The 17,210-nt window shown below is 30.2% G+C and overlaps 1 protein-coding gene across 1 annotated transcript; it reads left to right on the forward strand.

Moving 5' to 3' along the window:
* Window positions 1-11,355: 11,355 nt before the first annotated feature.
* On the forward strand, window positions 11,356-15,216 carry LOC114389239 (stearoyl-[acyl-carrier-protein] 9-desaturase, chloroplastic). The gene is made up of 3 exons (XM_028349872.1): window positions 11,356-11,621; window positions 13,363-13,867; window positions 14,289-15,216. Exons 1-3 carry the CDS (start codon window positions 11,512-11,514, stop codon window positions 14,847-14,849), a joined length of 1,176 nt encoding a protein of 391 aa, XP_028205673.1. The 5' UTR covers window positions 11,356-11,511; the 3' UTR covers window positions 14,850-15,216.
* The last annotated feature ends 1,994 nt before the right edge of the window (window positions 15,217-17,210 follow it).

Raw genomic sequence — 17,210 nt, forward strand, 5'->3', positions numbered from 1 at the left:
ATAGATGCTACAGAAATAATGGTTTTTCTCATAATTATGCTTCTAGAGGAGGAAAGGGAACTCAAAGCAATCCTGGCAGAGGAAATTCAGGAGTAAAAGGAAACAAGGTTTGCACATATTGTGGTTTTCTTAACCATACCGTAGATGATTGTTACAAGAAGCATGGGTACCCACCTAGACACAAACTTTACAAGGTTCAAAATCCAAACATCAATAATGTCAGTACTATAAGAGAAGAAGGTGATGGTTCACCCTTAGATCGAAATCAAGAGACACAAAATGAAGATGTAAGATTAACTGCTCAACAATATAAAGCCTTGATGTCATTACTGCAACAGCAACCTCCAGTCCAAAACAATTCACAAATAAATCAGATTGGTACAACTATTAACAAAGGTAGTATATTATCTGTTACTTGTAGTGTTAGCAAGACTAGCCAAGATGAGTGGATTCTTGATTCTGGAGCCACAAATCATGTCACAACCTTCCCACATTTATTTTCTTTATGCAAGAAAATAAAACCTATAATGGTTAAGCTTCCTATGGCCATACAATTACTGCAACCCTTGCAGGCAGAATCCAGATTACTCAGTTTTTATACCTGGAAGAAGTTTTGTACATTCCTAGCTTTCAATATAACTTGATTTCAATGTCTAAATTGGTTTCCTCTTTACCATGCAAACTAACATTTATGAATGATAAATGTTTTATAGAGGATATGAACCAGCAAAAGATTGCTACAATTGATATGGTGGAAGGACTTTATAGACTCTAGATGATTCCATTCAAGTCTAAGTACAAGTCTAATTTTGTTAGTTCTAGCATTTCCAATGTTTCTACCTTTTCATGTAATAGAAAACCTATAGATCTATGGCACTATAGACTTGGTCATCCATCTTTAGAAAGATTGTTGTTATTAAAACAATTTTATCTTATACTTACATTAGATAAGAAATTTGTGTGTGAAACCTGTCATCATTCAAAATAAAAAAGATTATCATTTCTTATTAGTGAATCACATTCTTCTTGTGCTTTTGCTCTTATACATGTTGATATCTTGGGTCCTTGTAATGTAACTTCATTAAATGGTTACAAGTATTTCCTTACTATAATAGATGATTAGTTAAGGTTTGTTTGGGTTTTTCTCATGCATTCAAAGGCTGAGACACAGTCTCATTTAAAGAATTTTGTTGCCAATGTTGAAAGGCAGTTTGAGAGAAAAGTAAAAGTAGTTAGGTCAGATAATGGACCAGAGTTTATCATGAGAAAATTTTATGATGATAGTGGTATTGTGCATCAAACTACTTGTATTAAAACACCCTAACAAAATGGAATTGTTGAAAGAAAACATAAACATATGCTCAATATGACTCGATCTTTGTTATTTCAATCAAAGCTTCCAACTGTCTTCTGGTCATATGCATTGATTCACTCTACTATTCTTATCAATTGCATGTCGTCTCCCTTTCTTAATAATCATACTCCTTATGAAAAATTACATGGAAGAATCTATGATATTGAGTCTTTAAGAGTGTTTGGGTGTTTATGTTTTTCTAGTACTCTAGCAGCTAATAGAAAGAAACTAGATCCTAGGGCTGCCACTTCTATATTTTTGGGTTTTAAGCCAAACACCAAAGGATTCATTATGTTTGATCTTAAAACCAAGGCCATATTTGTCTCTAGGAATGTGATCTTCTATGAGGATTGTTTTCCATTCATTGGCTAAGACAAACCTGATCCTGTCACTGTCCTTCCTATTCCTCCTTCTCATTCCATTGATCAATTTGATGGTGTCTCATTAGAATTACCAGTTGATCATATCATGCATGTGTCAAATAATATTGATTCTGATCCTTTGACTTTAGCGCAGTCCTCTAATATAACCAAAAGATCTCTGAGATAGACACAGACCAAGCAAGTATAAAGACTTCCATATTTCATACCTATCTTTAACTGTAGCTAGTTATTTTGCAGGTACTTGTCTCTATCCTCTTAATTTTGTTCTTTCCTATAGAAAATTGTCTCCTTATCACAATATCATTTTATCCATTACACAAAGTCTTGAACCTCAATCCTATAATGAAGCTTCTAAGGATCCTATCTGGATAGAGGCAATGAATGCAGAGATTAAGGCTTTAGAACTTAATGATACTTGGGTTTTAACTGATATGCCTCAACATAAGAATGTTATTGGCTGTAAGTGGGTGTATAAGATCAAGCATAGATAAGATGGGTCAATGGAGAGACATAAGGCTAGGTTACTGGCCAAAGGCTACACTCAAGTGGAAGGGCAAGATTACCTAGACACCTTTTCTCCAATAGCCAAGCTAACCACAGTGAGACTTTTATTGGCCTTAGCTGCTGTCAATAAATGGTATCTTAAGAAATTAATGTGAATAATGCTTTCTTACATGGTAATTTAAATGAAGAGGTGTACATGATGCTTCCTCAAGGTATGCAAGTAGCCAAGACTGAGCAAGTTTGTAAATTGCAAAGGTCCCTATATGGACTGAAACAAGCCAGTAGACAGTGGTATGCCAGGCTGTCTTCCTTTCTGATCTCACATGGGTACAGGCAGTGTGCTTCAGATCATTCTTTGTTTCTCAAGCATGGATTCAACATTATCACTGCTCTATTAGTTTATATGGATGATATTGTTTTGTCAGACAATGATTTGATTGAAATACAAGGTATTACACAGTTGTTGGACAATGCTTTTAAGATAAAGGATTTAGGTGACTTGAGATACTTCTTAAGTTTTGAAGTAGGCAGAAAACCTACTGGCATCAATCTATGTCAAAGGAAGTATGCCTTAGACATTCTCAATGATGCTGGTATGCTTGGATGTAAGCCAGTATCTACTCCATCAGATTATGCTACTAAGCTGCATAACAATCTGGAACTCTTCTCTCATTGGAAGATGCTTCCTCTTTTAGAAGATTAATTGGTAGGCTGATCTACTTGACTAATACAAGGTCAAATATCACTTATGTTGTGCAACATCTGAGCCAATTTGTTGTTGCTCCCACCTCAGCTCATCAATAGGTTGTTATTTGAATTATTAGGTATATTAAGGGAGCCACTGTATCTAGAAGCTCATCAGAAGTCGAATATAGAGCACTAGCCAATGCCATTTGTGAACTACAATGACTTACCTACCTGTTGGAAGAATTCAAAATAGACTAACCTGCCACTTTGTACTGTGACAACAAATTTGCTCTTCACATAGCTGTGAATCCAGTGTTTCATGAAAGAACAAAGCATATTGAGATTGACATTAAAGCCCTAATGTCTGGTGCTTTTAAATTTTTACATTTCAAACTAGGAATGTCTAATATTCATTCCTAGTTTGAGGGAGGCTCTTAGTGTTAGTTAGTTGAAAGTTAGTTGTTGTTGTAATTGATTATATATATATAATCACTTGTACAACTTTAAGAATTGATTTTCAATACATAGAATTTCATTTATTGCTTCCTAGTTTTCTTTTTAGCTTTTCTTGTAAGTTTTCTTGATTAGTTTTGTATTTAACAATAACAAATACAAAATTTATCATGATGCCTTCTGTTCTTATCTTCTTTCCCCTTAGTTTGGTTATAGATCCATAGTATTTGTAGACAACATGTGCCATTTCGTTTTTCAAGGTTACAAACCAAACACAGGACCCATTTCCATCTCTCTTTACCATGCATGCTCAATTAATGTTTCCAATCCCATCTTTACTCCAATAAAATGATTTTACTATTTTTTTCACCGTTAAGAACAAGAAAAAACAATGTTCCATCACCACGTTAGTTCTCATTTCCACCTAATTTCCACCACATATGTGTCTAACAATTCCTCCTATATATCTTTCCTCCAATTAGTTAACTTACTATCATCACATAACAGGCATAGATAAATGCACAAGAGCAAGAAAGAAATGTTCATTTCATTTTTAACGCAACCTTAGTTTTAAAGATCTTTTCGAAAGAGGAAAAGGCAATTTTTTTTCCCTAAATTTGTATGTTGTATTTTAGTTCTTAAAATTTGAAGAAAAGTTTATATAACTTTCTGAATTTTTTTAAGTTTTATTTAAGTTTCTAAAATTAATCTCTTTTTTTCTCATTTTGGTCATTAAATTTAAATTTGTTATTATTATTTCTCATGTCCTCTATGAAGAACCAAAATAAGAAAGAAACAAAAGTTACTTTCGAGAATTTAAATGAAATTCTAAAAAATATGAGCTTATATGAATATTTTTTTTAAAATTTTATGGACTAAAATTATAACAAGATACAGAATTAGAGACTAAATTGACCATTTATTTCTAATCCAAAAGAAAAAATAGTCATTCCAAGATTAAAAAAAGAACAATTAGAAAGCTGTCGACTGTTGTTGACTTGTTTCATACAAGTTACCACACTCAGCAAACCTTGTGCCGTTTTGCCGTTTTAATTTTGCCTCAGCCAACGTAATTCGTTCTGTCTTTTTCTCTGTGAACTGAAGTGCAAAAAGAGTATCCAAATTCCAAACGACATAACACATATATAGACACACAATCACGCACAGGTGTGAAAGATACTAAGAATACTATTAATCTTTGCTAAGAACAAACAAACTATGCACATTTTCGTTTGAAGAACACACATCATAAAAGATGGTATCAAAGAAAAAATAAATGACGTGAAATTCGAATCTCTGGCAAAATATGCTTCAAGCGGGCAAGCCAAAGCAGAATGATCATGGACCAGAAATCAAAACTGACTAATAGTTTGCGTGTTTTGGTTGAATTCATATACAGTAGTTGCTCAAATTTTATATTGATGTGGATTTCTAATAACTCGACACATGTTCATACGAGAAAAATACTTAGAGAACAATTTATTTACACATTTTCCCATAAATTTCAGTAACCTCTGTATCATATGTAATCAGAAGCTTCCTCCATCCCATTATAATGAGAAGGTTAAAATAAATTTTAATCTTTCATAAATTAACAATTTTTTTTTGAATTTCTAATATTTTTTTTTCTTTATGAAATAATAATTTTATATTTTTATCTTTAATATTTTTTAGTCAGTAATAAATTAATCAAGTTTATTTTAAATTCCTAATAAATTTTATTCATTTGTTATTAATCTCTTCTCAAATGAACTAATCCAAAATCAACAAAATTTATTAAAAACAAAAAAATCCTTAATTTATTAAAAATTTAAACAAAATTATTATTTTATCAAATACTCCACACAAATAATAAAAAAATTATTAACGGACAAACATTAAAATTTAATATTTGTTAATAATCAAAAACATATTTTAACCTAATGGAAATATAGAATCTTTTTATCTCTACTTTTAAAAAAAAATAAAATTTGTCCTGTTTATAATCCCTCTATAAAGAAAAAGTAAAGTTAGCCAATTTCCCCTAAGTTAGAACGAAACATTAATCTAAAATTTTGTAATTATAAAACTACCTTATACAAGCGTCTTCCAAAATCGTTTTTGACCCGTAAATACAAGTTGGGAGAGGAAGAAGTAATTAAAAACCATAATTAAAATATTGAAATACACATTTTATTTTTATCCCAATCAAACTCTTATTCAAGTACATCACGTAAAACCAAACAGAGAATTATACCCATCATATTATTATGAATAAAATTCATTTAAAGTCTTAATCCACTTCTACTTCAACCAATCACTTTTGTGTTGAGTACTGCTTTCATTACACGTTAGCATGATTTTCTCCACTCCAAAGAACAACACACGCCATTCTTAATTTTTTTTTCAAATTTCAATTTTAAATTATTTTAAGTAATTATATACATCTTTATTATAATTTTAAATATTTTATTTTTTATTTTATATTTATAAAATTGCCTTTAGATTTTCTGTAAATACTTTTATTAGAACTTATGTTTATGTGCATTTATAAACAAAAACATATTATGCCAATATAAACTAATGGAAAAGGATAAAAATAAAATAAAATAGAGTAGAAAAAAATGGATGAATAAAAATACAACAAAATAAGTAAATAAAATTTCCTTTACTTATTTAAGCGAGTGAAAATAAGTAATAAAAATACATTAGTTAAAAATTAATTCAACACAAGTTTAAACTTTATTGTATTATTTTCTTATTATAACATTATTCATAGCTTTTATGTTATAAAAAATCTTTAATTATTTAAAAAATACAACAAACATTTTCCCCACTTTAAAGGGAAAAAATTATATGTAAAATCTAATTAAAAACTTTTCATTTTTTCTCTCAAATAAAAAATTAATATTTTCATTTTATTTTGCTTCTTTGCTTAATTCAGTTCTTCTCTTCTTTTTTTCAATCCAAGATATCTCTTCTTTCCCCGTATATGTTTTCTATATACACAACTTTAGAATCTAATATTTGATCAAATATTTAAAAGAGAATGTCATAACACATCGGGTTGGTTTTAATTATTTTTTCTTTATACAATTTTTTCTTTATTTAAAAAGCTACAACGATTCTATTGAAGAATAGAAAGACTTTCGTTGAGAAAAAATGATAATGTTATTGTTATTGAACAAAGATCTTACAACAATTGTCAAAAATATTTAAATAAAAAATCAACTACAAATTCAATTTTTTTATCTATTTTTTAATAATTAATTTTAAAATTATTATTCTGGGATACAGACTTATTACAAATTTTAGTTTTCATGTAAAGAATAAAAATTAAAGAAATTCCATTAATAACTTCATTTTAAACTTGAGAAATATTTGAACTTAGAATTTGATTATAATAAACATTTTGGTATCAAATAGACCAGTTGATGATATTTTTCGATATTGAGTTGATATAAATAAAATTATTTAATTTCGATTAGCAAGTATCAATACTTGCATTTACATCACTTTTTTATGCGAAATAAAAAGTAACAAAAATAATTGTTTCGGAACATATATGTGGAAAAACATGTAGAATAAATTCAGTAACCGTCCAATAAAAGCCTCATGGCAAATAGAAGTCTACTTTCATTAAGGAAAGTGGACATGCATGTCATGTCTATTAGTAATAGATAACAATTAGACAGACAAAAATATTGCTTTTAATTGAACATAATGTTTTTCACGTGCAACTTACTCTGATAATAAATTAATATTACTTTTTTTCTTTTTCTTTTCCATCCAAGCTTATGTGTTCATCAATTATATATGTCTCGGGTATAAACCTAATAGAATCTTATATACTCATTAATCATTTAGGTTATCTATGATATTTTGTTATTGAAAAATTATGTGTAAAAAAGTTTCATATTAATTTTAAATTGAATTTATGTTATAAATATATATTTAATTCTTTATAGTGTTTTTTAATAGAAAAAATATACTCCTACTATTATTAGTAGTAAATCTTTTAAGTGGTAAACAAACTAAAAAAAATAAATATTTTATTACGTAAAATTGTGTGGTTCATAATTTTTTTGTGATTTTTATATTAAATATTTTTATTTTTTTATTTTTTAACTAATACTTTAAGTATATTGGTTTAAGACGTAGGAGTAATTAATAACAAAAGCGTATACCTCACATGTGATTTCCATACATTTTAGGCATTGCTGAAATCTATATGAATATATATTGCTAAATAGAGAGTTTGTATATTCATAGGAGGAGTGGTGATTTTGAACTTTGAAGAACCTCGAAATTAACGGAGTTAAATAATTAATGTAGGTTGACTCTTTGAAAGCCTTTTCTCCAATCCTTACATTACATATCAACTCATTTTCATATTTAAACATATCAACTCATTTTTATATTGAAAAAAATTTAAATACAAAGATACAAATAATTGAATATATTATAACATGCAGTATCGAAATGTTAATATTTCAATAATAAAATTGGTTTAAATTTGAGGGAAAAAATTATGTACTGATGATATCAAAATAATTTTATTATGTCAGTCAATAAAAAATTATCATTTATAATAAATTTGTCGACTTTAATAAAATTATTTAAAACTTAATATCAATAATAATTTATGTTTGAATATCAATCTCACCGATAAACTCTTAATTTTTTTAATGAATCTAGTAGCCAACATTAATTTATATTACAAGACTTTTTCCAATTGAGGTCCAATCAACATTATATAATAAGACTTTTCGCAATTGAGGTACAATAGAAGATTAAGTTATTTCAATCACTTAATACTAATTCTTCGACCATTAGTAGTTATAGCCTTTTAGTTATCATTATCATAATCATAATAAAGGAGATTATTAATCTGAAAGTTCATTTTTATTTTTGGTTGATTTCAAGTTTGGTTTAAATCAGTAGTTAACCTATTAATACAATCAAAGTTTGAGTTAACGTGTTTAATTAAATAGCTATTAAATTAAAAGTTTGCCTATAATATTAAAAAAAATCTTGTGGTTTTGGACTCCTAAAACTTTTCTTATAGTTTTGGTCCTATAAAAATTCATTTTACTGCTTTAGTTCTAACCACTATTCTTTCATAACCATATATCGAAGAACAAAATTGGTTTCCATAAAAAAAATAACAAAATTGATATTTTCAAACAATAAGAAGGACTGAAATCAAAATTTTATAATTATTTTCATAAAATAACATCAAAGCATGATTAATTTTTACTTTCACTCAATTAAGTTAATAATTTTTTTAATCTATACGAATCGAACTTAAATATCAAAGTATATACAATAATTCATGCATATTATCTAACTAATTTAGTTAAACCTTTTAATTATGAAGAAAGTTTTAAGAGTTCTTATCATGGCATGTAGTCACTTACTCGATCTTCTTATAAGAAAAACTGAATATCAAACTAATCAACTAGATTCTTTCATAATTTAGAAAGATTAGGAATCAATTATTTAACATGTTTTTTTATTAATAATTAAATTTTATTTGAAAATATAAAATAAAATTTATTAAGTAAAAATTAAACTCATAAAACTTATAATCTTTAATATATTTTTATCAATAATAAAAATTCATAGAAAATCAATAATAAAAAAATTGTTGAAAACATTATATTAAACAAGTATCATTAGTATTAAATAAGCAACATTATAAAAAAATGTTTACATTATTAATACATTTTAATTAAATTTAAATGTGAATCATATATGATTTTTAAATGTAAATCATATATGATATTCCGTTGGATATGATACGCATTTCTCATGAAAGATAATTTTACTCAATTGTCAAATATGATAACTACAAATAATTGATTAAAGTAAAACAACTTCACGAGTCAACAATTGATCTACACGCTTGTTTATCTCTTTTAAATTATTTAACACAATTACATGCTCAACAACTCAAGAGCACTCATAACATTGGAAGAAAATAAGAAGACTAAAAGATGCTTTTATTTTGTTATGTTTGTCAATTTTATTCAATTTAGTCTTTTATCTTTTAAAATATTTATTTTAATCCTTTAAATTTTTAAAGTCAATAAAAATAATTCTTTTTTTAGTTTTGTAGTTAATAATTTTAACATAATGACCATTAAAAATCATCAAAAACAATAATTCATTTTTTGAATTATTTTTACACACATAATGAATATAGTGACAATTTTTAATTGTTATTATTATTTTAAAATTATAATAATTAAATGAAACTAAAACACATGTTCAACAAACCAAAAAAAAAAAAAATCGAATTAAAAAATTGGAGTTTAATTTACCAAGTTGTTGCATTTGATACATCTTTGGTTCGGCGAAAGCTTCATGAGACCTCTGATAATTTTCTAGTTCCTCTCTTTCTTTCTCTTTGTTTTCCATTTTCAAACCCCAAGTTAGAAACAAATAAACCCTATAAACTGCAATTGAAATCAAAGCAAGAAAAAACCCCACAAATGTTCTAATTTTGAAAATAGACAACAAAATTTTTCCACCACTTTGAGAATCACAATAGACAGTGGTGGTATCGTCCGATCGAGGGTTTTGGAGGTTCCTGATTTGGCAAAATGTAGAAGATGAACAACACAAAAACGGTTTTTGATCCATTGTAGGAGAGCTTGACCAAATTCTTGCGTACAATGTTGCCTCGAAGATTGAACAACTTAAGTGGTCATCTTTGCAACTTGATTGAGTGGAGTGGTTTTTGCTTTCCCCACTAGGCTTCAGATTCAAACTCACTGATGTGGGTTTTTTTTTCTTTTATTTATATCTCTATTTTTACGTTTCTTAAGGGGCGTAAATTAATTAAGGGTGCATTTGATTTATTAAAAAAACAGAACGGACAGAATAACATTGAACAAGTAGTTAAGTCATATGATAACTTTTTGTACTATAAATTGTTTGGTGGTTAGTACAAGTAATTTTGTAGCGTATCTTGTTTGATGTGTTTATATATTGGACACAATAATGTAAATTTTACTATAAAATCCTAGGTACATTAGCAACACCCTAAAGGCGCAATAAAGGAGAGACACCTCCACGAAGGAGGCATGACTCCTAACCCCACAAGGCGCAGGACCTGGGGACGTGAGACCACCTTAGGATCACGACGATGACAACAGTGACACAACGACGCAATGTGGTCTCGTCGAAATTGGTCAAAAGAAAGAAAAAAACATAGCCAGAAGGAGAAAGATGATGATGAAAACATTTGAATAAATTAACAATGAAAAGAAAAAAAAATGAGTAAAAAGAGAACAATAACAATCCATATGCCCTTCGTCGACGCTCAAGGTGGTTCTCGTCGATGTCCAAGGTATGACATTTAGAGAGGAAGGTTTAGAGAAGGAGGCGCATAGGCAAAAAGAAAAAAAGTGTAGGATAATGAAAAAGTCAAAAAATATGGATGATATTGTATGTTTACTTTTGTTAGACACCGAACAAAAAATTATACGAAATTTAGTGAATTACAAGTTTTTGGATATTTGTCCAGTCCATGGTCCATTATTTTATTTTTTAAATCAAACATTAGACAAATGTTTGTATACTATCCAACCCCTTATTTTTTAACAAATAAAACACACCCTAAAAGAGTTTTTTAATTAGGAATGAAAGAATATGTTAACCAAATGAGAAATATAAAGGTGTAATTACACTTTTAGAAACTCATCGATATTGTACAATTTTAGTCCTCATGTTTCAACTGCGACAATTAATTCCCCCAAATATCGGAATTGTGTAATTTTAGTCCCCTAAGTTTCAACTCATTTGTGATACTTATAGGACACAATTAAAACATAAATGACTAAAATCATCCAATTAAAAACCCAAAAATTAAACAATGATAAAGAGTGCAATTAAGCTAGTGAGGGGTAATAGGGTAAATTAAGAGAAAAGAGAGGAGGGTTTTTGCTAGGGAAAAGACAGATGTATCCCCAAATCCCGAATTGATGCGCATAAACCATTCATTAAGTGGTTGTCCCTTCTTCCCCTCTCTCACTTGCTCCTCCTCCTCCTTCTTCTTCTGCCTTACATCACATACTTCACTCTCTTGTTTTTCCCTTTCCTCTCCTCAAAATTTCTTCTGATTCATTTAATCTTTACTCATCAATGGCTCTGAGACTGAACCCTATCCCCACCCAAACCTTCTCCCTCCCCCAAATGGCCAGTCTCAGATCTCCCAGGTTCCGCATGGCCTCCACCCTCCGCTCCGGTTCCAAGTTAGTCCCACTCTCAGATCCCCCCCTAATTAACACTTTTTCTTCTTTCTTTAAACAAAAATCACGCATTCACAACTTTTCAATTCGATTCTCAACTCCACTTACCACTTTGATCTACCCTTTTGCGATATTATTATTATTATTATTATTTCTTTTTTTCTTTTTGTAGCTTTTTTCTCATAAAAGTGTCTTTCATGTGTGGTTGAGTGTCTAATGCCTGAAATGAAAGCTGGGAACAGTGCAAACGACGCGCTAGTTCTCGCGTGTATTTTGAAATTGACGTTTTTCTTCAAGATTCAGTATTTTTTGTCTGTTGAGAAATGCTAACCTCGGAAGATATATTCAATTATTGTTTGGATTATTTGGTAATCTGATGGTTGGGGTGGTTCGATTTCACTCAATACACACAACACCATTGGTTTTATCGCTTTTTTTTTTTTTACTTTACTTTACCTTTTGGGTTTGCATGTATTTTTCTTCGGGTTGGTGAGAATTGAAAATGGATTGTTATTTGGTTGAGACTTGAGAAATCTGTTTCATCGTGCTTCAATACCGACAACTTTTTATTTCACTTGCTCTCAGTTTTTTGTCTATGTTTGTTTGCACCGTGAAAGAAACGTGTGGTTAATTGAATTGGGTTTCGTGATATCAATTCTGCTGTTAACTGTTGCAGATTTTTTGAATTAAAGAAATAAATATTGCATGTCTGTGTCATTCTTATACTGTTCAATGGTTTTGCTATCCATGTTGAATTCTTGCCATTGTTTTAAGGGACTTGTTATTTCTGGTTTATTGTTTGATGTTGGTACATATTCACTAAATTTTGGCTTTTTTTGTTGTTGTTGGGATTCTTCTTTCTTCTTCGGTTTCGAATTGAATTTATGTATAATCAACCGTGGAGATTTGGAACTTGTTCTGTATTTATTACCTTGTGATTTATTTGATATGGAGTATGGAGTCTCGTTTCTTAGCCTATGATTTATGCATATATTGGTTTGATGAATGTTGCCAACTTTATACTAATTGTGATTCTCTTATTGGAGGAGAATATAAAAAGTATTGGTAACTGCTCCAAAATGTTACTTGCTGTTGCATCAAAATTGTTTTGCTGGTTGGTTGAGTTTTTGGATGAAGATTTGAGCAACCTAGGCATGATGTAGACACGTTCTGTGAAGCTGTCCATTTATGACTTTGGTGTTTGTGTTGATCAATGATGCATGTGCACTCCATTTTTTGTGCCATGCACATGCTAGGTACAGGTACACATTGTATATGGCTAGGTACATAATAGGTGTGTACCATAATCTTTTATATAAAGATATGAGTGATGTGATCATGTGACTGGGTATGGCTTGGGTATCAACTAATTTTATTTACCAAAAATGTTATCATTTCCCCAATTGAAGATATGGTCCCCACCCTCTCAATTCATCCTTACCCTATACCTGATAGTTGTGAGCAGAGTGTCTCCAGTTTAATGCATAGACATGGGTTATGTATCTTGCTGCATCAAAACTGATTTACTGTTTGATAGGATGCCGTGCAAACTGCATGTTCTCATTTTTATGATTTTTGATATTTTTGTGTTCATGTAATGGTGTATAACTGTTGTACATGTGGGGGCTATATGGTTATTGCTTCTACCAATGATGCCTTTCACTCTATTGATCAAATTTACCAGCATATGATCATTTAAAAACATTTTATTATTTCTCTAAAAGTCGTTTGAATTTCTTTGTAGAGAGGTTGAAAATATTAAGAAGCCATTCACTCCTCCCAGAGAAGTGCATGTTCAAGTAACCCACTCTATGCCTCCCCAGAAGATTGAGATTTTCAAATCTTTGGAGGATTGGGCTGAGCAGAACATCTTGACTCATCTTAAACCTGTTGAAAAATGTTGGCAACCACAAGATTTTTTACCGGATCCTTCCTCTGATGGATTTGAAGAGCAAGTGAAGGAACTGAGAGAGAGGGCAAAGGAGCTTCCAGATGATTACTTTGTTGTTCTGGTCGGAGACATGATCACAGAGGAAGCCCTGCCTACTTACCAAACAATGTTAAATACTTTGGATGGAGTTCGTGATGAAACAGGTGCCAGCCTTACTTCCTGGGCAATTTGGACAAGGGCATGGACTGCTGAAGAAAACAGACACGGTGATCTTCTTAACAAATATCTTTACTTGAGTGGTCGAGTTGACATGAAACAAATTGAAAAGACAATTCAGTACCTTATTGGGTCTGGAATGGTAAGATCCTATACAACTGTAGTCTATTTTGGTCTTCCGCAATGGTAGTTTTATTAATGAATCACACAATCATGCAATGTCAAAGAAACTCTTGCTACCCATTTATGGATACTTTATTTGTTTGAGAGGGTGGGGGGATAACTGCCTGAAATATAAATTTTATTGATTAATTCCTCTGGATGCATTAATGTGTCACTGTCAGCAACTTTCATATTCACATGAATGTCTTTAAACTATTGAAGGATCTTCACAGAATGAAGGGCTAGATTTCAAAGAATACGATGACACTTTCCTGAAATTCATTATTAAAATAGATTATTATGTTGCTCTGAAGTTATTACACTAATTGATTCTTCATAGCTGCTGCTTTTGTCACTTTTTGAGTATTGACCTTTCTTGACTGATTGAAATTGATGGATAGGATCCTCGAACCGAGAACAGCCCCTACCTTGGTTTCATTTACACTTCATTTCAAGAGAGGGCAACCTTCATATCCCACGGAAACACAGCCAGGCTTGCTAAGGAGCACGGCGATATAAAGTTGGCCCAGATCTGCGGCATGATTGCCTCAGATGAGAAACGCCATGAGACTGCATACACGAAGATAGTGGAAAAGCTATTTGAGGTCGATCCTGACGGTACAGTTATGGCGTTTGCCGACATGATGAGGAAGAAGATTGCCATGCCAGCACACCTCATGTATGACGGCCGTGATGACAACCTGTTTGATAGCTACTCTTCGGTCGCGCAGCGCATTGGGGTCTACACCGCCAAGGACTATGCTGACATACTTGAGTTTCTGGTGGGGAGGTGGAAGGTGGAGCAGCTAACTGGACTTTCAGGCGAGGGAAGAAAGGCTCAAGAATACATTTGCGGGCTGCCGCCAAGAATCAGAAGGTTGGAGGAGAGAGCTCAAGCAAGAGTCAAGGAGTCGTCAACACTTAAATTCAGTTGGATTCATGACAGGGAAGTACTACTCTAAATGCACCAAGGGAGGAGCATGGTGAAATCTTCCGGCAATACCGTTCTGAGAAATGTTGAATAGTTGAAAATTCAGTTTGTCATTTTTATCTTTTATTTTTCCTCCTTTTTTGGTCTTTGTTATATGTCACTGTAAGGTGAAGCAGTTGTTCTTGCATGGTTCGCAAGTTAAGCAGTTAGGGGCAGCTGTAGTATTAGAAATGGTATTTTTTTTTTTGTTTCGCTTTTCTCTGTGGTAGTGATGTCTGTCGAAGTATAAGTAAACGTTTTTTTTTCTCTGGCAATTTTGATGATAAAGAAAATTTAGTTCTTCTGTGGTTGGTTCAATTTTGCCATCGGGTAACTGAAATATATGCTTTACTAGGTAATTTTGTTGTGTATCATTCTGAAATATATGGTTTGTTACTATGTTCATATATTTGTATACGCTACGTTAACATGTGAGAAGCCCGCAAACAAAAAGAACCTGTTGTATTTCCTGTTTTTAACCTGTTTTACTTCAGTGCTTTAAATTCAGTTGTTATATTTTAATCTAATTTATTAATAGGTTTTTAGGTTAATTTTTTTTAATGACTTTTTTATGCTTCTAAAAGTCCTGAAGTTTTCATAAACGAATCTGTTTCCGTTACAAGTTCTTAGGACTAAATTATAGAAATGGCCAAAATCTAATTCATACGATAATTAATTATTAGGATGTGTTTAAGTATTTTAAAAATGAACCTCTTTTTAAAGACATTTTTAAAAGTGTTTTAATACAATGAATCATGGATCTATCCAAGAATAGATTTATGGTGAATGAATAAGTGTAGCATCATTGATGAAATAAATAAAAACTATTGTAAAAAAAGACTAAATAATAATGTTTTTGTTAATTAGTGTCTAAAAGAATTTTTTGTTAACGAACTAAAAAAAATATTTATTATAAAACTCATAGGATATTGTAAAAAAAAAAAAATCATAGATGATATAATTTTGTGTATTTAATAAAAAAAATTCTTTTAATTTCTTAACAAATATCTTAAGAATAATGGTTAACATTTGTCAAATAATAAATAAATATATTATTTAAAACTTAAATTAATAAAAATATCAAAGTAGAACCATAGATCTTTTTCACTCTATCAATCAATACATGCCTCCTCCAACTCGGATCCTGACAATTGACATGCTGCTCAAACTTTGCTGGCTGTGAGGGAACAACACTTTCACCATATTCAAACTCTTGGGTTGTTATGGACTTCTCATCCATGTGATCCTTGCCTACCCTCTTCAACTCCAATTTAGATATCTTTATACCTCAACAACTGCTATGTTGTTTTACACATCATATCCTGTTCTGTTTTTCTTTCCCCCTCTTTTGTTCATTATGTTTGTATATGCAAGTTAATGCTGTTTGGTCTCATGAAACAAAGTTTATATGATTTGTTGCTATTGAGATCGACCTTGTACATAAGCATTATACCAATCAACATCAATAATTCATTATCGTGAAGTATTTACGATATTTCTTCCTTAATTTGGTACGAAATATTGAAGATTCTTCGAGACTAATAATTAAACTTAAAATAACTCCGCATCGATTAATTCAAGCACTCAACAATACTATATTTCTTTGTTTAAAAACAAAAGAAACACAAGATATTGTTAAAAAATTAATGTTATTTTTAATTTTTTATTAATTAGATTTTTTAAGTTAATGTTATGGATGAGACTTTCACTCGAGTAGCCACGTCTAAGTACAATCCTATCCTACATACTATTAAGATTATGATAAGTCTACCAATTGTATAAGTAATAAAAATGAGAGTAAAGTATGTCACATATATTATAATTTAATAACTATACAATTTGTCATTACACTTTTGATTTGAGAAAATGATTAAAAGTATTAGACAATTCAATTAATGGAAATAGTTTGATGTCAAAATCCTCTCCTAATATAATCTCTTTCTTTTAATTTCTCCTTATTATAAGATAAACATCTCATTATCTAATTTAGTTTATCTTTATCTATTGGGCAATAAACCCTTTATTCCTAATTATGATGCCTAATTCCTTAGCCAAGCAAAATTAGTAAAGAAGTATTAGGTTTAGGAAATTCACACAAAAGTGTACCATTTGTCCATATTCCTTGGCTCAAGAATCATATGATTAAACCCCAATTTCCTAATTGCAAAATTAAAATTTAGATCACATCAATTTTCTAATGAAGGTCAATCACAAAAAAAAAAAAATAAACTCTTAAGCATGAGTTCAATAAATTAATTCGCATAACAAGAAAAAGGATTCTAAAGAGAAATTGATCAACAAAATTTCAAATTAAAGTTTATCCTAACCCAAAGAAATTTAGAAACTCAGTTAA

The sequence above is a fragment of the Glycine soja genome, chromosome 2, assembly GCF_004193775.1.
Source record: "Glycine soja cultivar W05 chromosome 2, ASM419377v2, whole genome shotgun sequence".
Lineage (NCBI taxonomy): Eukaryota > Viridiplantae > Streptophyta > Magnoliopsida > Fabales > Fabaceae > Glycine > Glycine soja.